At 34.5% G+C, this 24,343-nt stretch overlaps 1 protein-coding gene across 1 annotated transcript; it reads left to right on the top strand.

The window, feature by feature from the left end:
* Positions 1-974: 974 nt before the first annotated feature.
* On the top strand, positions 975-23,908 carry LOC129234324 (uncharacterized). Its single transcript, XM_054868316.1, has 5 exons — positions 975-1,055; positions 16,973-17,157; positions 18,268-18,524; positions 20,475-20,534; positions 23,794-23,908. Exons 1-5 carry the CDS (start codon positions 1,007-1,009, stop codon positions 23,906-23,908), a joined length of 666 nt encoding a protein of 221 aa, XP_054724291.1. The 5' UTR covers positions 975-1,006.
* Positions 23,909-24,343: the final 435 nt, after the last annotated feature.

The raw sequence follows: 24,343 nt of genomic DNA, 5'->3' as shown, positions 1-24,343 counted from the left end.
CGAAAAGCAAAAATAGTCAACAATACAACAATCGTGTCTATCGACAGGGAGTTGAGATGATACACTAAATACTGTATTGAGTTGAGGAAAGCCTTCGCACATGGAACTAAAAAGCTCATAACTCGTTTTTTGTTCTACTTAGAAATTTCGAACAGGTGCCATTTTCAGCAGAAAAATCAGAGCTTTCGATGACATATAATATTAATATGTGCAAGTATTTTTTTCATCCCCGTATTAGAGAATTTATATAAAAATTGTGTTTTTATCATCCCCTATGGGGGGTTTTGCCCCCATAAAGGGATGAAAACTTTCCTATGTGTCATTCAGATGTGTAAGCTATATTATTGTAAAGTTTCGTCAAAATCCATTCTGTAGTTTTTGCGTGAAAGAGTAACAAACATCCATCCACACAGACAAACTTTCGCATATATAATAATAGTAAGATTATTTATTTATTAATTCGTTCATTTATGCATTCATTTGATGAAAGAAATCCTTCATAATCAAATATTAAAAGGCTTCATTTAAAAAAATATTTCATTTTTCACTTTGCCCCATGTTTTTTTCAAGTGAAAATTTTTCATTTTTTGAAGGTACAAAATTACTGCCAAAAATGAAAAATTATATTTCAGTGGAAGTTGCATTGCAAAATACATCTTTATGTCTGCAATTTTCAGAACAAATTTTCGATTTGTTCAGTTTGGAAAAGGTAAGTTACCTGAACTATTTCCCTTTGCACCACATTTCCTTACTACTTTTGTTTCCCTCTTTATATATCTCTTCGAGAATCGAAATTCCATCTCACATCTATTAAAAGATAAAACTTTCTCCGTTATTCCAATGACATCTATCGAAAAGAAACACACATAAAAACCACTCTGACATGATTATCAGTTGCATAACATTTTCATCTTATCTTAGCGTGACGATTAATTGTTTATTGCGATTTTCTGCAGTAACTCTTTACTTTTTCTTCCGAAGTTTACAACCGCACAAGCCGTTCAATATGTTCTTCGCTGTTATTTCTACTTTACTTTCTGTATTAATACCTTCAGGTAGGCATTATATACAACATTCCATAGTGATACTATTATTATTAGCGTAAAGAATGTACTATACAAAGTTTACAATTCAAGAAATGAATTTTTTAAAGCGTCTGTAAAGGTTATTCTCTGTAAATTCATATTAGTTGTAAATGCTTGTGAATTTTATTATACCATTTATGATTTATGTAGTTTCTGAATGTGTTTAAGTTATACCATTTTCCTAACTTTGAGGTGATCATACGCTTTCAACTACGGATGCATTTGTAGTTTAAGTGCAGTTTGCACTAATCCAGAAAGTGTAATGGGTAATCTGTAAAGCTGTAAAGACCAACCAGGATTCAACATCATGTCGTTACTTTGACGTGTCGGCATTTGTTTGGCTAAAATCGTTGATAGTTGGGCAATTGCGTGAAAAGGAAAACTTTTACAAAAATACATTTTTTTTTCTGTTTTCATTGGATTGATTTTATAAATCATTTTACTCATGATACTTTTTTCAGTAACTTTATGTGAATAAAGTGCAATGTATTTTTTTTATTTCACTTAAAATATGGTGACTTATACATGAAATACACCGCCAGCTCAGTCATTTCCAGCCGAGGACTGCAGCTTCGTGCTTATTAGCACTCATCAGCCCGGCATAGGAAAGTGACCAAGCTGGAGAAGGAAAACCTCTTAATAAGCACGAAATTGCAGTCCTCGGCTGGAAATGACTGAGCTGGCGGTGTATTTCATGTATTTCTGCTTTAGCCCTGGCTATTGGGCGGTAATTTACTGAATATATAGTGACTTATATTGCAACAAATGCAGAATTCAAAACCACTCCGTCCCAGCGCATAAATTTAATTACTTTAATCCGATGCGTTGAAAATATTTCAATTAAATATTTCATTGCTACTTCTGTATCTTCGTCGTTCTGTATTGTTCAATTAAAACAATTTATTAATGACATAATTGACAGAAATTGTGTTTTGTAGGGGAGTGAGGGGCAAAGTAAAACAACGACGCAAAGTCAAGTGGTGAAGTATTTACTTTGTTTTGAGCACTATAGTTTTTCATTGAGATGTCGGTTTTCAGAACTTACACAAGAAGAAATTAGAAAAATGAGAAAGTCTGACAACACAAAATGAATATTACAACAAGTTTTCAAAATAGGAAGAGAATGCTACAGGGGAATATGAATAACACAGTAGAGGATACCCCTATCCGCCTTCGATTTTTTCTTTGTACAAGGAAAAAAATGGCATTGGTGTTAGTTAAAATAAATTTTGGAAAATGTACGCCGAAAAAAAAATCGATACCCGAAAATCTAATCACCCGACAGCGGATAAGGAAATCTTCTTTTGGTAAAAGCTATAAAATCCGCATCCAGTAGCATATATACATTTCAATCGACTTAGCCTGAAGGGATTTATAAAAAGAAGAGGAACTTTAAAATGTATTAAAAATAGATTTCATAAACAAATTACCAAAAGATTACAAAGATATAAAAATAAAAATTAAATGCAATACCTTAACTCTCAATACTCCTCTTAGTAAACCAAATGGTCGGGCAGAGAGACCAGGGGCGTCGCCCCGTAATTAAATTATTGGAAAGGTGGAAAGTTTCAATTTGCCGAAAGAAACTCCAAACGATAAAATTGGAGTAGTGCCGGATCTTGGCTTTTTCTTTGGAGGAAGGAGAGGGGCAAAGGAAAATGTTGCCACCCCTTACGCACAGTTTTAGTTTTAAGCATGAAAAGGAGATCAAAATCATTACTAATAAATATTTCGTCACAAATACAACAAGTTTTAGTACAAATTTTCTATAGTAATATGAATCTAGTTTTAAGTGCAATATTCGCGTAAAAATGGGGAAGCGTGCGGGGTTTCTCCCTCAGAAATGTTTCAAAATGTGAAAATACGTGATTGTAGGCCAAATGTGTGGGTGACTAAGATAAATGAATCACTCGGAAAATTTTTCAAAATGTAACTTTAATCACGCATTTTTAGAAGATCTTTCGGGACGTCAAGAACAGTCCAGAAGAGCATCCTCTTCTGGAAATCTCTAAAATAGAAGCGTTAGAAAACGCCACTGTGTACTATTGGTCATCTTGATAACGAAATGTAAAGGACGGATTATAGGGTTACTTCTAATTTTCGAAATTGAAGTCGAAATGGGCGAGATGAGGTTCAGAGAACCTTTTCTGGGAATTTTTACAATATCTATATTTAAAAACGCATATTTAGACAATGTTTTGTGCGTTTCATTTTTAATTTTTAGCATCATGGAAAATGAAAGTAAATACGTTAGGAAATTTGCGCCACCTGCATGTGCTGTGACCCGGGAAAAATGCCCATCCAGTCCCCTTAATCCCGCTCTTATTATGAACATATACATATTGAATGCTTTTCATTAGAAGAGATATTACGTATCATTACTAAAAGCAAAAAATGCAATTTTGCAATGCTGTCACTAAACTTGCCGAATTGCTAGACAAAATTGATCTAATAAGGAAGATTTTCGAAGGTCACCGTAAATTCCCATTGTGGCACCCCTGGAAGACCAGATAGAAACCTAAAATGTAGATCTCGTGTTTAACCTTCATCCTACGTAGGTGCACTCTCTCGGATTTATAATAAAGCTGCGGAATAAGGCTAGTTTTTTTTTTTTTTTGGGGGGGGGGAGGTATCTTGTTGGGGAAGAGTCCAGTTATCTTTGTTTTTCTAATATCCGCTTCTGATGTAATATCCGCTATAGGTGCACTTACCTTAGTCTATTCCAGTCAGGAACAGGGTTGTCAGACGTCCCGGATTTCAATGGAAAGCCCTGTGTTTTGAAAAACTGTCCCGCGTCTCGGCGAACTTCCATACGGGACGGCTAAACTCCCGTATTCTAATTAATAACAATATTTAACAAAACGAGACATTATTTTAAGGAAAAAACAAAGGAAAACAAAAAATTTGAAATAAAGAGCAATAAGAAAATCATGCGGCAGCAAACACAAAAATTATTTTGTTTTTTGTTTTGGTGGTAGACTATGAGGAGCCGAATAATTGCTTCCTCTTAACTCATTGACTAATGTTGGAAATATATCGTCGATCGCCATGAAAACAATTTTTATACTTTGATCGGCGACATTTTGTAAGATTTAATGCTTTATTACGAATACGATTGAATATTTCAGATTTATCATGAAGAGACGTTCTACGTTGGAAAGCACCCCTTAAAAATACACCACATCTGGTAATTGCCCTCAATCTCAAAAATATCAACATCCCCTCCCATTCACTCCTAGAAGCCTGTTCCGTATTTACTGTTCTTAAAATCTGGCAACCCTGGTCAGGAAAAAGTTTGCCTGAAGATCAAAGAGTATGATAGTACAACCAATTTTCAAAATTTGTTATTTATACAGTAATATTTTGTAGTAAGTGAAAATTACTTTTGGTACTATACAATGATCAAGTTCTCAATATTAATATTTCAAGTGACACCTACTAATATTCAGTGCAATATTTATTTGCTTAATACTAAGCTTATTTTTATTTAAAATATTTTTCCTATTAGTGAAGGGCACACGGAGCAAAGTAATGGGGCAAAATGAAATAGCTCATTTCGTCTACTTATTCAATCAATTATTTAACCACTTACGCATTCATTTATAATTATTTAACTTACATTTTTTACTTAATAGTTCAGATATTAATTTATATAGTTACTTTTTTTTCATATTAACTATGTTTATTCATTCATTTTTTTACTCTTGCATTAATTAATTAATTTATAGACTTATTAGTTCATTGTCTATTAATTTATTAATTCTTTCTTTTACTTACTCATTCATTTGATAAAAATGTTTTTAATAATCAAACAGAAAATATTTCATTAGTAAAATATTTTATCTTTCATTTTGCCTCATAAAAATGACAAATTTTTACTTTTTTTTATAAAGGTACAAATTGACTATCAAAAACAAAAAATAATGTTTCAATGCAAGTTTTATTTTCAAACTAGTATGTTGTGGCCATCACGAAACTTTCTTCTATATCTTTCTTGTGAATTCTGATCAATCCCTATGCTTGAAAAGAATGCAATATTCCCAGCAACAAAAAAAAAAAAAAAAAAAAAAAAAAAAAAACTTGACGACCGTCCGAATTTCTGAATTTCCGCAAAAGCAAAGCAAAGAACGACTTGAAAGTTATTTTAAAAGCCTTGCTTGAATTAATTAGATGTTTTATTTGTTAACAAACATAAAATGGCAACAGTTATTAATTTTAAATCATTGCGATAACATTTCCGATTATCTCCCGAAAATTAAAATCACGTGAAATAAGCAGACGACAGTATTGCAATTTATCTTCCTTATTGTTGCATTTATAAAGCTATTTTTATTAACACAAAAAAAAAAAAAAAAAAAATCAGAACCCCATGGAGCGATTGGCGCCAAAATTGAAACAACGCCTATTTACAAATAGATCCACATTTATTCCAAATTTCATCCAGAACGTAGCATTACTTCTTGAGAAATGGCACTCACAATGAAAAAAAAGAACATTCGATTGCGCCACCCCCCTTTTCAGCTTTTGACACCAAAATAAAATCAGCTCTTATACCCACTAAGGTCTACTTGCCGATAAATTTTTCTTTCATTCCGTTCATTATTTCTTGAGATACAGCAGTCACAATTGACGACAAAAAACGTTCTATAGCTCAACCCCCGTTTGAGTTATTGACACCAAAATTGAATCAGCACCTGTTCCTGTTAATGGCAACATATGGACTAAATTTTGTTTGATTCCGCCAGTTACTTCCTGAGGAACAGCAAGCACTCGTAACTCAAAAAACGTCCCATTGCTCCACCCCCCTTGGAGGAATTCGCGCCAAAAACCAATGGGCACAAGTTCACATAGGGCCACATATGTGTGCCAAATTTCGTTCGATTTCGTGCGGTAGTTTTTGCTGTAGAGCGGCCACAAAAAACTGGTCACACACAGACGTGACACACACACACATACACACACACACATACATACACACACACAGACAGACAGACATTTTCCAAAAATAGTCGAAATGGACTCAGCACACCTCAAAACGTTCGAATCCGTCAAAATTCGAAATTCGAAAATTTGCACGAATCCAATACTCTCTTCTGTATATTAGATATAGAAGAAAGTAAAAAGAATCTCCAAATTAATTATTACCTAGTTTGAGCAATCAACTTTCACGGTCCCGGTGAACATTCATAGGAATTAATGTTATCCTCCTCTCAATATTGCAATATTCTCTATAGCAATAAACCCCTGTGAAACGATACGTTTTTTTTAAATTTTCAACCCCCCTTTATCACGATAATTTGGTTTTCAGTAATGAAAAAATTCTTTTTTATCAACTTTTGACCTTTTTTTTTTCGTTTTTTCTGACAAGAGAAGACTTACTGCTAATTCTGTACTTATTCCTTTTCACCACTGTAAGAATTATTAAAAATGTTACTTATATCTATTTTTGAACTTCAAAGTTTTAGTACGAACAGCAGACAAATCAAATTAACAAAATGCTCAAGGAATCCTACAAAATGGTGATAATAAACAGGGTTGTAGTACAACAAATTAAAAATTCATTTTTTAAATCTATAATAATTGAACTCGTTTCTAGGACAGGAGAATGTCATGAAACCTTAGGACAAACTTTAAAATGACGTACTTTGCTTATTTAAATAATTAAATTTAGTTATTATTTAGTTACTAGTGATACCCGCACGGCTTTGCCCGAAATAGAAAAATCAAAAGGTCTTTTGGTTCGCCTGTATATTTACAAATAATGTATTATGAATTTTCCCGCCAGTTGGCTTGTACCCATCTTACGGTTCCACGTTATGATAATTTCGTATCTCGCCAATTGGCTTCTGCCCATGTTACGGTTCCACGTTATGATAATTTCGTAATTTACTCGTCCATCTTATGATACTTTTTTTCTTAAAATTGGAATAGAAAAAGAACCACATCGAATTTTCGAAAAATCGCTTCGAGGTGCACACCCCCATGCTACATACTAACTTTGTGCCAAATTTCATGAAAATCGGCCAAACGGTTTAGACGCTAAGCGCGTCACAGACATCCTACAGACATCCTACAGACATCTAGACATCCAGACATCCTCCGGACAGAGAGACTTTCAGCTTTATTATTAGTAAAGATACATTGATCTGTATGTACTGTATTTCTCAAAACAAATTTTCAATTTATACAATTTGAACAAGATAAGTTATCTTTACTGTTTCACTTTACCCCACTTTGAATTCCAAAAGCTTTATTGACAAATTTTCATTTCGTCACAAATTAGGAAACAACTGAAAAATTGAAAGATAAAGTAATCAAAATAATATTTTTTCTTTTGTGTTTCACATTTTAACTGTGGATGATAAAATTCGAAGAAGAAAATGTAAGTTTTAACGGAAAGTAATTTCACTGAAATCACTTTAACTTTTTTTTCCCGTCCAAAATGTTATTCCTTCACACATGAAGTTGCGCAGTTGAAAGCTTTTTGACTGTGTTTGGAGCTTGTCGATTGAGTGTTAGCCCGAACCCCAGAACAGCCAGTCTTTTCTTTCTTTTGCATATTTATTAGAAGCCTGGAAAGGTAAAAATTTTATAGCGATAAAATATTCATTTTTTTGTGAAATTTCAGATTTGAATAAACAAATGTTGCAGAGTAAAATCAACTTTTCTCATTAAAAAGTAATGATGTTTTATACAAAGTCTTTTTACTTGTCAATAACAAATGAAGAAGTTTTTGGTTCTTCAAATTTTTCGAAAATTAATTACGATATAGATTTTATGTGCCTAGTTACAGAATAATCAAGAAATCATAGTGACATTACTGTTTGTACTCATTGCATTTGGTGCAGAGCGGCAATAAATTTGCTTCAAGTCGCAAGGGCGGAGAAGGTGTGGGTGGGGGTGGGGGGGGGGTAGAGATCTCGATCCCCAAAAATTCCTTCCTCTAAATATTTAAATCATTTAATTTCGTTGCCATTCTAAACTTTTTTTTTTTCAAATTTTTGGGGACCTGTTGTTTCTCAAAGTTTAAATAGATTCGTTATGGCAAAATATACTTAGACAACTGAAATAAAACGCAGCACGACGATTAATAACCACATTTGGCAGGCACAACAGCAAATCAATGCTTAAGAGATGACTTATCGGTTGATGGCTTGTGCCTTATGTTCGTCTTTTCCTCGAAGGTTTACTAACCCAGTTCGTTGTCAGAGGTACATTCATATTGAACTAATAACAGAAAAGCATAAGAATTGAACAATAAGTTTTTATCAACAGTTTTAGTTTTACCAGCAGCGAAATAGCAGCAAAGATTCCCACTTCTCAAACATGGGAATTTCAGATTAATGATATGCCACAAAAATGCCTTTAAGTAAAATGATCATTTAAATCATCATACTAAGGTGTTTTTAACATCTTCAAAATTTTATCAACAAAAGAGAGTTTCGTTTCACCGGTATTGCATTATACAAACTTGTTTCTTTTGGAACTATCAATTCTTCTCATTGAAAGATAAATAAATGCAGTTAAATCACAGAGTATCAACCATCCAAAACAGTTCCACAAATGAATATATCGAAATGTGTTTCCAATAAGCGAAAAATCTGCACAGCACTATCTATTCATTACAGTTTCATCTGAACATCAAAGATAGCTACTCAAAATATGTATTATTTGCTATATATAGGCTATCTTATAAAAACTCAACATCATTTACCTTTATTTTCTATTAGTGGATCTCAAACTAAAAATTTTGCAAATAACGTTAGTTTTTTACTAATAGTATCATTTTTCAGTTTTTTGTAAAGGAAACTTTTTTTTCCCTTAAATTACTGATGAAATGCCAAAACAAAGATTTTATCGAGCCTTAAAATTTTAAAATTGAATAGCTATACAAAGCTTTAATATAATTTTAGTTACATAAATATTTCGAATCATTTTACTTTTTTTTTCCTTAACATTAGGTTCTTTTTTTAACTTTTATAACATGTTGCTGAAAAAAAAAATGAAGGCGCACAGAGGGCGTTTGAGGGTGCTTAGGCGGGAGGACGCATCGGCCTGTGGCCCGATGTTGTCCGGCCAGTCCGCCCCTGGGCCGCAATACTATCAGGTATGGTTAAAAGGAAGAATGTTATAACGTACCGGCTCTAAAACTCGTCGTGGGAAGTGGAGGAGTAAAATTCTCCATACAAACTTGGAACAAGAAGTTCTGTCTAGAACTATACGAGCCTACTTTCCCGTATACCCATACTACTTTCTAGTACCTGATCAATATTCTCAAAAATAGCTAAAATCGCAAATTGTTTCAAATATGTTTTTTAAATATTTTAAGCTAATTTCTAGAAATATCTAGGAATAAAATATTCCTCACTCATGAAAAAAAAAAAAAAAATAGCAGCACCGTCGTTTAAACAAAGCAGCTAACACACTTTTTTCCAATTAAAAAAAAAATTCCTTAACAGCTTTCAAAACGAAAAAATAATTATTAAAATTAATAAGCTTATTAAAATAAATACATCATAAAAAAATCGTTTCTTTTTCCCCTGTTGCCAAAAATAATTTTTTAAATATATTAATGCACTTGCCAAAATAAATAAAAACAATAAAATGTCAACTTAAAAAAATAATTTTCATTGTTAAAAAATAAATAAAATAAAATAAAATAAAATAAATAAATAAAAAATCGTCTGCGTATACCTTTATGTAGAAACATAAATGACTTCGAGTTTATTCGCCGAAAACTGAATACCTAAATTAAAACTTTAGCGCGAAAATAAAAACAAGTCATATCAACAATAATTATTTCACAGTTAAAGCCATAGCTGCGGAGTCGGAGTCAATCTCATTTTGAGATAAAGGAGTCGGAGACGAATATCCAAGAATCGGAGTCAGTCATTTGTCCTCCGTGTATAATTTTTTGCCAAACCTACGAAGTCAGAGTCGAAGTCGGGGAGTCGGAGTCCGATTAATTTTCGGGCACAGGAGTCGGATTCGGAGTCAGGTTCCCCTAAATTCTCGGAGTCGGAGTTTGGCGTCAAGAGCTATTTCCAACAAAATTTGTTTGAAACAAATCCGCCTTCAAGTACGGAATCTACATTGACTTTCAGTTTCCCCGTAGCCGCTAATGTTAAGGGATTTGAACTGTTCAAAATTGAACGGAAAATTGTTCAAATCAAAAAGATATTTTATATACAAGTTTTTCATCAAACACTTTTTCCTACTAAGTTTGTTTGAAGCAAATTCGCCTCACAGTTCGGAATTGCCTTGAATTTCCCCCTAGGATAATGCTAAGTTTTTTTGAACTGTTCAAAATTGAACAAAAAATAGTTCAAATCACAAAGTGACGTATGGGAATGAGGTGTCCTCGCCGAGATCTTTCGAACAAAAAAAAGTTTGCTCGAATCGGACTATTCATTCAAAAGTTATTAGGAGGGGGGGGGGGACAGACCGACAAGACCGACCAACATACATTTTTTCCCATCTCAATACTCTACTTTCCAATTTTTAATTTTTTTGATATTTATTTATTTTTGACTTTTTTTTTCGCGATATTTTCAAGATGCATTAAGCCTTCTTTTATGCTTTTTTTTCCTTTTCTGACTTTTACTGGGAAAATAGGCTAAAAATGAGAAAATGGCAAGGTAAAAAAAAAAAAAACATCAACAGAAAAAAAAAAAAAACAACTTCGCATCAAATGGTGATAAAGTAAAAGCGGGCCTTATATTCTCAAAGCATGCATTTTTGACTCTTTTTAGTCATAACATTTTTTTATTGTTTGTGCTAATCTTTTATCTTAAAATGTGTTTTTACTTATATGAAAGAATGGGCAACATGTGGAACGCCATTCTGTCCGCCTTTTTACTTCCTTTTACAAAAAAGGAAGTATTGTATTCGCGAAAAAATTTTTACTCAAAAATCGGCCTTAATTTCCATTTCTCTCACCCCCGAATGAATGTTGAGTTTTTGTTTTCGACCCGACCACACGTGGATATATGCCTAGGAACCTACAGACACCCGAAATATCCATTTTGACGACCCCCGAGTTAATTACCACGAATTTTCTCGTGACGTCTGTATGTACGTATGCATGTGCGTATGTGTGTATGTATCTCGCATAACTCAAAAACGGTATGTCCTAGAAAGTTGAAATTTGGTACGTAGACTCCTAGTGGGGCCTAGTTGTGCACCTTCCTTTTTGTTTGCATTCGGATGTTCTTAAGGGGGTCTTTTTCCCCTTTTTGGGGGGAAATCAATGTTAATTTCGATGTAAACTCAAGTGGTGTTATAATATGTCGGGATACTTTTCGATATATCGCCAGTCTTTTGGTCGCCAAGTTTTTTTCGCCAACTTGGCGATTTTTTTTTTACATTTTAAATTTGGTTTTAATTTGGCCACTGTTGGTGATAATTAGAGAGTAAACAATTGAATCACATTAAAATTGCCAATAATGGCTAAATGACATTAAATTTGAGTAAAAGGAAGTCATGTGATGTTTCCATCAGCTCGTTTGTTTTTGTTATCCGTCCTACCCTTCAGCACTATAAGGCCGGATAGTCAAGAATCTACTGTATCTCATGACGGCAAAAAATATATATTTCCTATGCTCAAACACATTTATCAGAAGTGGTTATAAAAAGATAAATGAGTACTTAGCGCTTTTTTCCTTTCCAAAATTGGAGAAAACAGTTTACGCAGATAAGCATTGAGATGTTTCGGTTTTTTTATTTCTTGATAACATGCGTACATCATCGGTACTCAATGACAAGGATTCTCCGAAATTTATTTCCACGAATCTCCCGATTTTCAAAAAAAAAAAAAAAAAAATGCTTATCGTTTTTTACAAAAGCAAAAATTTTAAATAAAAACATCAAGGGTTGTTCTTTTGATCTAGATCTTTTTATTACCTTGAACTGTAGTCAGAGATAGCCATTGAGATAACTAGATATATACTATCGAATTCCATTCATAACGCTCGTATACAACTCCTATCAACGTTATCGTTGTGTAACAGAATGTAGTTCAGTATTTCCATTTACAATAGAACCTCAATTAACCGAAGTGGTCAGGACCGGACCTCTCCGGTTAATTGAAAGTGTTGGACAAAAGAGGGGATTTCTTTACTAATAATAAAGCTGAAAGTATCTCTGCCTGGATGTCCGGAGGATGTCTGGATGTCTGTAGGATGTCTGGATCTCTTTGACGCGCATAGCGCCTAGACCGTTCGGCCGAATTTCATAAAATTTAGCACAAAGTTAGTTTGTAGCATGGGGGTGTGCACCTCGAAGCGATTTTTCGAAAATTCGATGTGGTTCTTTTTCTGTTCCAATTTTAAGAACAAAACTATGATAAGACGGACGAGTAAATTACGAAATTATCATAACGTGGAACCGTAACATGGGCAGAAGCCAATTGGCGAGATAAGAAATTATCATAGCGTTAAACCGTAACATGGGCACAAGCCAATTGGCGAGAAAATTCACCATGCATTATTTGTAATATACAGGCGAACCAAAAGACCTTTTAATTTTTTCTATTACGGGCAAAGCCGTGCAGGTACCACTAGTATGAAATAAACCTCAGGAGACCAAAGAAACGTTAACAAACTCACATATAAAAAAAATTGCTACCCAAGATTGCTTGATCTGTAAACAATAAATTTGCTAAATAAATGATACACAAATTGGAAATTTCAATGAAATTTCACGTAGCATATAATAGTACTTGATAAACTTTAGCCTCAGCTGAACTTGAAGAAATATTTAGCTTTGACCCAAAAGCATTTGGTAACTGTAGAAAATTTAGTGTTATTAATAATACTACTAATTTTGAACATCTTCGAAAAATTTAATTAAACAAAACATTAGTTTCCAATTCCATCACTTGAAAAATTTATAATATCATTTCAAAAGTTAGAATTATTTACAATCTCCCAAAAATTAGCTAATGTGTGAGGAGGATTAGACATTTACTAAGAGTTCCAAGTACATTATTTATTTCAGGCACATGTAATTTGCAGGGTTCATAGTTCTCCTATATCTCCTATATTTCCTATATTTTCACAATTTTTCAGATATTCTCCTATATTTTCTCACTAACTCCTATATTTTTTTCGTCAGATGTTAAATGCTACCCAAAAATGCAAAATTCTTTGATCAATTCTTCTTTCTCCCCTGCACTGTGCACTCTTAGATCTTTAATTTTGGTATATGTATTAAACTTCTGTCTGATTATTTTTATGAAATATACGAAACATAAATGGTTTTATTTGCAACTTGTTTTCATTTATTTTTTTTTTTTTTATTTTAATGAGTTTATGTTAAATTTAAGTGTACTGCTGTAAAGATTTTGAAAGCTTTTAATTTTCTTACAAATGACCGGTTGTAGCTCAAACGATTATTTTTGAAAATGCCTTGTACAGATTTTGGTACCAATTCAACTTTAAGTGCTTAAAATGTTTCAAACCTTGTAGCTCGCTGAAAAATGTAACTATCTTGATGAAAAAACGTCATTTTATAGGATTTTTTCTGCTTTTTTCAAATATGTACTTATTTTGTGTGTAGATTTTCCAAGAATTTCAGAAATTAATCTTCATCTCAGAAATGTTTTTTTGGCTCATTTTTTTTCTACTTACTCGGTTATGGTTACAAATTGGGTAGGATAATTAATGGTTCTATGCTCCACTTGGGCTCTTTTAACACTCTATTTCTTTGGCAGATTAGGTCAAATTCTCCCTTTATGCATGTGTGTATATATACACACATTAACTGTAAGTTATGCATAATACTCTTAAAGTGAGCGCCAGGTAATTGAATCAGCCACTTTAATGAATCAATTCCTCAAAAGCGAAACGAAATCCAGTTTTAACATTAAAAAATAGCAGAATTTTTGAATCAAACTTGCTGCTTAAATGAAACAAGCTTATGAGACAGTCCATTTCTCTCCCACAAACGTGATCCATTTGTGCGGTCTTTTTTTTTTGAGCAATCACGATTGCTTATGTTCTCACTTGACTGTTTTTGATGTTACGCTGATTTTATTTTCCCACCGTCGCGTCGACCGGCCTCACGATGCTGCTCCTCTTGCGAAAACAGTCTCCAGGTTGCATCCATATCCTACACACACGCGCATACACACACACACTCATGCCTGCACACAGACACAAACATACACACGCCTACATACACACGCACACACGAACGCCTACACACACACGCGCGTACACACACAGCACTGCATACACATGCATACATACACAGCACGCACACACATGCATACATACACAGCACGCACACACATGCATACATACACACACACACGCACCCACACACATGCGCCTACACAAACACACACACACGCTCGTGATTACGAAAACATAATTTGAATTCAAGATGCCAAAAATTTAAATTAATATATATAAATTTTTTCTCTTTGCCTTCGTTTAGTAAAATCATTTTTTTTCTTAAATAATGAAGGGGAGGCAGAGTGTTGCACACTTTTTGTAATAATTTTCTCATGATATGTCCAGCAAAACCAGTGAGACAAGAGCGACATGGAGTCGACGGGACTTTTCATCGTTACTGTTAGCATTGAAGCAATGAAGTACCGATACCGAGGATTATGGGTAGCATTATGACATCAAAAAAAGAATGTCCAAATTAATTATTACCTAGTTTTAGCAATCAACTTTCGCGGTCCCAGTGAACATTCATAGGAGTTAATGTTATCCTCCTCTCAATATTGCAATATTCTCTATAGCAATAAACCCCTGTAAAATGATATATATTTTTTTTAAATTTTCAACCCCCCTTTATCACGATAATTTGGTTTTCAAATAATGAAAAAATTCTATTTTATCAACTTTTGACCTTTTTTTCCCGTTTTTTCGAGACTTACTGCTAATTGTGTACTTATTCCTTTTCACCACGGTAAGAATAACTGTAAGAATTATTTAAAAAGTTACTTATATCTATTTTTGAACTTCAAAATTTTAGTACGAACAGCAGACAAATCAAATTAACAAATTGCTCAAGGAATCCAACAAAATGGTGATAATAAACAGGGTTGTAGTACAACAAATTAAAAATTCCTTTTTTAAATCTATAATAATTGAACTCATTTCTAGGACAGGAGAATGACATGAAACCTTAGGACAAACTTTAAAATGATGTACTTTGCTTATTTAAACAATTAAATTTAGTTATTATTAGAAGTAAAGCTCCTGCCACACAGTGAGGGAAGCCTCTGTCAGTACTCCTTAAAAAGGTATAGATCTGTCAAAATTCGGAAATCGAAATTCAATACTTTTTTCTATACTAGTGGTACCCGCACTGCTTTGCCCGTAGTAGAAAATCAAAAGGCTATTTGATTCTCATGTATATTTACAAGTAATGGATGATGAATTTCTCGCCAATTGGCTATAATCATTTACTTGCCCATGTTACGGTTCCACGTTATGATAATTTGGTAATTTACTTTTCCACGTTGTGATAATTTGCTCGGCAAAATGTTCTTAAAATTGGAATAGAAAAAGAACAAATCGAATTTTCGAAAATTCGCTTCGAGGTGCACACCCTCATTCTACAAACTAACTTTGTGCCAAATTTCATTAAAATCTGTTGGGCTAAATGCCTTTATTTTTGTTTCTTGAAGGATTTCATCAATATTGTTAAAGAAAAAAAAAAAAAAAGATTTGTAACTTACCTTTTGCCATTCCGGAAAAACCTTGCACGGAGAATCCCATCACTCAAATGTTTAAGTTTGAATCGGAAGTGATCGGGAAAATTAGTGGCACGCTATGATTGGTTACCGCCAGTCGGCAGAAGTCGGCAAACTTCCGACAGAGCACATGTTAATTACGTAAGATAACCTGTTGAGGTGTTAAGTGCCGAATATCGAATAAGATCAGGATTGAGCAACCTGCAAGCTGTGTGTTTCTGGAGTTGAGCTGCTCTTGCAAGATGCAAATGAGGTAACGTCACATTACTACGAGCACGATCGGATCTGGCAATAAATATGCGGACCGATCGTAGCTCACTCTCTCACTCATCCTCTCGCTTGTGCTGTTTGGTGTTTGTCCATATGTTCTGATAACGTTTTGGCTGCTGGCCTCTCTGGTGAGGTCGGGTATTTGGATTGCTTCCTCGTTGATGCCCCCACTTTGGAAGCGCGTGCTGTGGTGATGTTCATCACAATGAAAAGTTATTATTGTTCAAGTTAAGCCAGTTGTTTAGTCTTCAGTGCTAAGGGAAGGAGCGAGTCCATCTACATGGCTTACCTGGATGTGGTGAATTGGTGTCCGAAGCATGAACGGATTACCGAGCGATTATGACGAATTGCGGTGTTGTCCTTCTGCCTATGCGGAATTCACGGTAATAAGCCGATAGAAATTTTACATCCTGCGTGTTCATCTTGATTCAACTTGGACTTACTGTAAGACTTTTTTTGACTTAGCATACCTAACATTTTTGAGGACTTAACTATTGTATTGTAACTATTTTTACTAATGCATGTTTAAATAAATGTTTTCCAATGTTAAAATGATTCATGTTTTATTTTCTTCGGGCAGACCACTTCCTCAAAATTCAGTTGGTAATGAGTTGCCTAATTCTCAGCTTAGCTGTAGACTACTAATTCAATAAGATCTAAATATGTCCAACAAAATCGGCCGAACGGTCTAGGCGCTATATGCGTCATAGAGATCCAGATATCTAGACAAACAGACTTTCAGCTTTATTATTAGTACAAAAAATACATTGGATATAGAAGAAAATAATTAGTACTAACATATACCTAGTTTTGAACACCTTTTTTCAATGAAATTCTTTGCTTTTCTTGATTGTGATTTCCGACAATATTTATTTGATAGATTATTTTCTTCTCTTTTCCTCAGGTTTTCTTTATCGTTGGAAATGGTTCATATCTTACATTTACATAAGAATAAACGGATTATTGACGAAGAAGAGGTTTGATTATTTAGATTTTGAAGCCAGAAATGAACCTGAAAAATCTGGATTCTTGGCTCCCCAACTTGAATTCGATCTTGAATCTCCAGAAGCAGAATCTCATTTGTTGAAAGTGAGTAGCTCAAAACTACACTGCTGAAAAAAATTCATATAATTCTCGTCTGATAGTATTATACTCCGTACACTGCCAACTTGTACGATTTAGCCGTACATTGTAAGATTTTCGAAAGTTTTGTACGGTCTTATGGCAGATTTGTACGATTTTTAGGTTTTTGGTTGTAATTTTACGATAAATTGCGAACGGTTGACGTTTTCTTTTATTTCCAGCACTTGTGAGAGCAGAAAAACTATTGTTCTGAACAAGTTTTTGATAGATAATTTTTGAAAGCTTCGAAGTCAGAAACTTTTCAAAGTTAAGTACAAAGAAATAAAATTTTATTTATTTACTTATGTTTAAATTTATGTTTTTTTTTTTTTTTTTTGCTTATAAAAGCAGAGAACAAGTCAAGGTAAGGATTTGAAAATATTATACTTTAAATTTTAATACTTTGCTTTATGATGATCAAAAAATGGTAGAAATATAGCCACCTTGCACATTGTAAGATTTTTTAAGCTGGCATGTTGGCAGCTATTGAACATACTAAAACTTGTAAGAATAACTTTACTGATTCGAACGATGTGCATTTTACTCCTCCGTTCGTATGCCCCGCTCTTCCAAAAGCACACCATTCTAGTTTGTCTCTATATTTGGGGCAAACCTAACGTGGTAGTAGTGTGAAGGCTACTCAGATCCCAATCGCAGCATTATGACGCTGTCTGTTTAGGTTTGCCCCTACTGTAGTCTAAGTATTACAAATAATGTTACAAAAGGAAACGCTTTTAATAAACAAGATTGAATTCAAAGTTACCTTAGAATAATTAACAACTAAATCAGGAGCACCCCCAAACTTATATTTTTGGGAAGGGGGGGTGATTCTCAATTTTCCAAATAGAACTCCCAAAATTTTTCGAATGATAACATACGCGTATAGAAACAAACACTCACTTAATAAAAAGGGACATTCACACATTTAAAAATGCAATATTGTAATTGTGTCTTCTAATTTTCCGAATAGTCAGACAAAATTTGCCATATAAGGGTATTGTTATGGAGGTCGCAGTGACCTCCTGTGACCTTCCATCGGGACGCCCCTGTACTAAATTATCTTTTCCTTCTGCTCAGGCTCAGGATAAAGTCCTCTGCTATGGAGTCAGCTCGAAATCGGAGACGGTGGTCGTTAGCGTTGCCAGATTATGTGAAGAAAAAGCGGAGGCATGCGTCTACTTAAAACTGGCAAATGGCAAGACGTACCGGCTGAAGGAGACTTCAGATTACCAGCAGCCCACCAGTGAGCAAAGGGTATTCTCGTGCGGTGGCCTCCAAATGCACTACGAGTGCCCTATGAGAAGGTGGAGGGTTTTCTACAGCGGTTTTCTATGGTAATGTTTATGACTTTTTGCCAAAATCCTTTTTAACACATTGTCGGCATGGTGCCGACTTAACGGCATGGTGTAACTTGGGAGAACTCACCTGCTATAGAGCACAAAAAGCGTGGGGTACCAGCAATCCACCATCTATTAGTTTCTACTTAATGCAGTTTAACATGCAAATTTCAACGAAAGTTCATTAGCCAATTTGTAAAAGAGATATTTTCACAAATAAATTACATTTTAAAGTCTATATATTGAGAATTACAGCAAGTTTGTAAAAAAAAAAAAAAAAGAAAAACTTACTATATTTAAAAAAACCTTTGACATCTTAAGTTCAAATTATGTTTTTCGCAATCACGAATGCGTGTGTGTATGTATGCGTGTATGTTTGTGTGTATGTGTGGAGGGAGGGTATGTGTGTGTGGGTAGTTGTGTGTTTGTGTGTGGGGGGGATGTGTTGTGTATGTCTGGGTAGTTGTGTGTATGTGTATGTGTAGGTGTCTTTATGTGTGTATGTGTTTGTGTGTGTGTAGGTGTATGTGGGGTTTGTGTGTATGTGCGCGTAGTTGTGTTTGTGTGGGGGGTATGTGTATGTGCGCGTAGATGTGTATGTGTATGTGTTTGTGTGTGTATGTGTAAGTGTAGGCAAGTAAGTGACGCAACCTAGAGACGATTTTCGCTAGAGGAGCTGCATCGTGAGGCCGGTCGATGGTGGTGCTGCAGAGGGAGGGGGGGGGCGGGAAATAAAATCCTAGGAATTCAAAACTGTCAAGTGAGAACAATAAGCAATCGTGATTGCTCAATAATAATAATAATGAAAATAAATAAATAAAAACCACTGAAAATACACTTAATACATACCCATTTTAAGTTTCATCTTCATTTATCACAGACACCTGAGTAAAACTCGCAAGTAAATTGTTCACATTTAACACAATTTTTTTTGCCTTTTTGGATTCAGCCTTCAGTTGCAGATGGCTTTCCAAAAAATGAATGTAGTTTCTCAACAAGTCAAAAACACCAGCTACTGGCAGATACCACTGAGAGGAAACGCTTAGAAATTAAGCTACTGAAGTTCGGGTTCATGCCAGTCGAATTGCACACTCGAGAAAAAAAGTTTTAAGTGACTGGGGTTACTCAGGACCCCGCGCGAGATCTTCTAGGTTAATATCAAAGCTTGGTATTGCTTTGACAACGACGCTTTTGCCTTAGAAAACTCAGAAATGGGTGTTAAAAAGTATACCAAAAGGGGGAGGAGGAAATGGGAGTTGGGAAATTTTTATGTGTAGCCGGACATTAGTATTCATTGCATAATTCTGCAAGGTAAGAAATTTCTACAGCGAAAAATTTCATGAACACTTAAAACACATAACTTTTAAGCGCTTCCATCTTTCCTTTTATCAAAATTTTGAGCTCTCGTAAGTCGTAAGCTCAACGGGATAAGCTCTCGTAAATGTCGCGTTAAAGAATTGAAACGACTTAGAAGACGTAAAAGATTAGAAACATTTCACGTACCGTTGTTGTTGAAAATCGTGTTCGGATACATAAAAGAAACTCTTTTATCAACGCAAAAGAGGCGAGCTCAAGAGAGCGCGAAAAAGAGGCGAGCGCTTGCAATTCTCATTCCTTTGCATGTTATCTACCCCAACAAGTTTATAAGTTTTTTATGTACACCCCGCTTAATTCAAAAAAATTGGTTCACTTTCTAAAAAAGAGGATCACTTCAGTGAAAATTTCATTACTAAAAAAGAACTCTCCGATGAAATGGAAGCAAAAACTTTGACATGAATGCGATTGGATCCTTTGTTAAATAAAACATTTTACTTTTAAAGTACTTAATTTAAATACATAAAACACGTTTATAATATCAGTTCTAAAAATTCAAACTGCTAAAATATTTCATATTTATTTTCTATATCCATACTGTGAAAATTGTCAGTGAAATTCCTTTTCCCTTAGCGAAAGTTCAGAAGGAAATTTGGAAACAGAGCGCATGGTTTACGTCAAATTTGCATTCCTGTAAGTAAAGTCATTAAACTTTTAATTTTAAGGAAATATATGTAGTAATGCAGTTCATGTTTCCAAAACTATTTGCTTAAAAAGCGGTGTCAGTTCACCGTACCAGTCTCCTGTTGATATAATACTGTGAATTCAAAAATATTGTTACAAATATACATTCAAGTAAACACACCTTCTTACAACAAACAAAACGAAAAGCTTCCAGATTTCATGATTTAATTTATAACTTCAACTGCATTTATCATTTAGTTAATTTCCTTGAGTTTTATGATTATCTTCAGTCTTATCTTTTTGTTACTGCTATATACATTGTCCTAACTATTTATACAGCACAACTGTACAGCAGTGAGGACTGAACTGCTTTCTTTAAGAACAGTTATTTGGTAACTTTAAACTTTGAAATTGACATTTGTCGATAATCTGCTAATTTCAAGATAAATCTTATAGTCCACGAAACCATGAGTACTAGACCTACCTCATAATGTAAAGGCCCAATATTTTTCTGCGCAAGGACATCACAGCAGGTAAGAAAGATCCGCTATTATTTAAACTGATTTGCGCTGGTTTTGGCAGGAAACAGGTAGCAAAAGTGCGTGAAATCGCTATTAAAGCTAAACATCATAGATTCATTCCATATGACGTGACCTGGTGGTCCTCATCCAACCATCTTCCATTTAAAAGACGTTCTAGAGAAGTGCAGACATGCCTTTGAAACACTAGACATAGCAATTCGTTTCACAAAAAATGATCCGCCATTTTGGAGCCTTTTCTTTTTATCGTTCCGAGATCCTCAGGATTTGGGTCTTGGAAGCTGAAAATTTGTATAGGTGAGTTCCAAAGGTTTGTCTGCCCCTACAAAAAATTTCGTTTAAATCAGAGATAGGGCCGTGGTGGCCTGATCGGTAAGGCATTTTGGACTTGGGGCCGGAGGGTCTCGGGTTCGATCCTCGCTGGTCGAAGATCCACCGCCGTCATTAATGGTGACTGGGTGACGTTAAATATGCTCGTGGTTACAATGTCCTCCAAGTGAAACGATACCTCTGGGGGGTGCCAGACCAGAAAGTTATTCGGCTCCTGGCCTGGTTCTAAGTTCTCGAACTATCCATAGATGGCACCACCACCTATTGTGTTGTCTTCTGAAGGCAAGGCGCCTGGCACGCAGCCCTTCATAGTTTGAGGGCCAGAGGTCCTTTTGATAGTTAATAGATAGTTAAATCGGAGATGGTCGGGTTGAGACGAGAGATCACTTGACATGGAATGACTCAGTTTTTGACGCAAATTTTATTTATACCAAAGCCAGCGTAACTCAGCTTGAATAATAGCGAACCTTTCTTACCTGATGTGATGTGTTTACGCAGATAAAGTTTGGATCTCTATACTATGACGTAGGTCTGGCACTTACGGGCTCTTGCTCTCTTATGTTTAAATGCTTTTTTCATGAATTCACATATCATGTTTACTTTATCCCTCCTGTCACAGAAGTTACACTGCCTGTTAATTTCTTAATACTATAGATTTTTAACTACAATTTGATTCAAAGAAAAGGAATGGGTTTCAACCGTGTACATTTTTAAATGTCAAAATGATACAAAAAAGATTTACTTTACGTACTTAAATATTTTTGAAGATGTTCGATGTTCCCTCTTCCTGATGCCAGATATCAAATCTGCATTCAAACTCCTGCGTTGTAGCATGTCCGCAGAAATTGCTGTAGTGTTCGAATTTTTTAGTTCGTGAAGATAAGCAGATAAGCGGGATACAAATACAGTAGCCTTTACATATCTCCACAGGAAAAGAAAACCATATAGCGTTAGGTCTGGTGACCAAGCGGACCAATCATAAAGTCACTTCTGCCTTAGTTACCATTTTCACTAACTGAAAAAACATCAAGTAGGACACATGCGATAACACTTAGTGACATCTAGCGGCGGCCAATTGAAACTTTACAACTCGCTTCTTTCATTCAATCTCCAACACAGGCAGCAGTAGGTAAATTATTCTCAAATTGGTAGTCGTATGAAAACTCCACCATTTTTTTTTTTCTGAATTACCTTGCAAGCTCAATGTTCCGTTCCTTTTTTCAATGGTATTAAATCAGTGATTCTCAACCTGTGGGGCGCGCCCCCTCCCCTAGGGGGGTGCAAAAATATCAAAGAGAAAATATTATTTGAAAGGATTGATTAACTGACTGAAAGGAAAAGTACACATACAAATAGAAAAAAAATGCAATTCAACATATTTGATAATTATGTTATTAAAGTAAGCAACCTCTGAATCAAACTTATTTAAGAAAAACATACCAAATTAAAAAGAAATTTCGTAATTATTAGTGACTTCCTTGGGCTTGTCCTGAAGAACAAAGTTTTTCGAAGGAAGGCTTAATATTAGAAATAGCCACTCTCAGTTCTGTTTCTATATTAAGCCGAGATCCATATTTTGTCTTCAAAGAAGCCTTAGCAGAAAATCCAGTTTCACAAAGGTAGGATGTTGAAAATGGTAATAGAATGCGAAATGCCCTTTTTTTTTTTGTGCGGAAAAACAATCCTCTACTCCTGACCAAAATTCAAAAGAGTGATTTATTATTAAATTGCCTTTTGGTTTCGCCACTTACCGAAAAGTCTATGAAGTTTCCTTCCTCATCAATTAAGAGTCATTCGGGAATCTTATGAAATAGATCTCTAACACACTCGTACCTTGCTATCAGTTTGTCGTTACCAAGAAAATACTTTTTAAAATTCTTCGCCAGCATAACTAAATGATTTTCAATGGTTGCAAAAAAAAAAAAAAAAAAAAACTTTTACATGTTCTTCAGCTTTGTAAATTTTAGTACTGTTAGAGATTGATAATCAACCTCATCTAGGTCCTAGATTGCTTCCAATTTATTTGCATTCAGTTTTTTAATTTCCTATGTTCTAATAATCTATGAACAAAATAAAATTATGCGTAGTAATTTAAAATCTGTTTACGAAATTATCAATATTTTTTATATAATAACCTGCTCCAGCTATCCCAACTAGCTTCTTTTCCAAATTTTGACTGTGCCCTCACGTATTGACGGGACGGGGTGCGTGAGCTCCCGTCAGTGTTCAAGGGGGCGCAGAGCCTCAAAGGTTGAGAACCCCCGTTAAACAGATAAATTAACTTGAGACCTGTTGGTCAAACTTAGATCATTTAATAAACAATGGACATGCGGCATTCCTTTTTGTTTCTCAAAGCAATAAATTATGTTTTATTTTATGCACTGAATCGGCTCTTTCAGATGGAGAGCTTCGTCCAACGTCTTTGACCTGATGACTGATATCAGTCCAAGACAATTGGCGGGTGGATTCGCTCGTGCTAAATGGAAGCAACCCATTCCTCCACTAAATAAGTAAGTAATTGGCCATCACTTACAAATTAGAAACTCGTCGGTCTTAAGTCTTCCTTAAAACTGCAATCTCATATTTGATGTTGATAGAAATGGCAGTAAAAGGAAAAAAACTTATACTTTTCATCCAGGGTAATAGAAATAACCTGTATTTAACGCTGCAACTAAAACTTAATTTTACATGGGCATGTGTTGAAAAAATTATTAACTTTGTGTTACCAGATTGTTGCAAATGAACTCTTGTAAAAATCTTGCGAAAGTATTCTGTTTTTTTTTTTTTTTTGAAATGCAGAATTACTGGTTCTTTAACAGCGAATAGGAATCTACACATATCGTTAATAAAAAATATGCGGCTAAAAAAATCCCTAAAACACTACCTAAAATTTAATTGAAAAAGACTTTTTTTTTCTATAATTCTTTTTTTTTAATTCCTCGTGTATAT

This window comes from Uloborus diversus, chromosome 1, assembly GCF_026930045.1.
Source record: "Uloborus diversus isolate 005 chromosome 1, Udiv.v.3.1, whole genome shotgun sequence".
Lineage (NCBI taxonomy): Eukaryota > Metazoa > Arthropoda > Arachnida > Araneae > Uloboridae > Uloborus > Uloborus diversus.
Note: the sequence above shows the minus strand (reverse complement) of the source record. Positions and strands in the feature narration are given on the sequence as shown.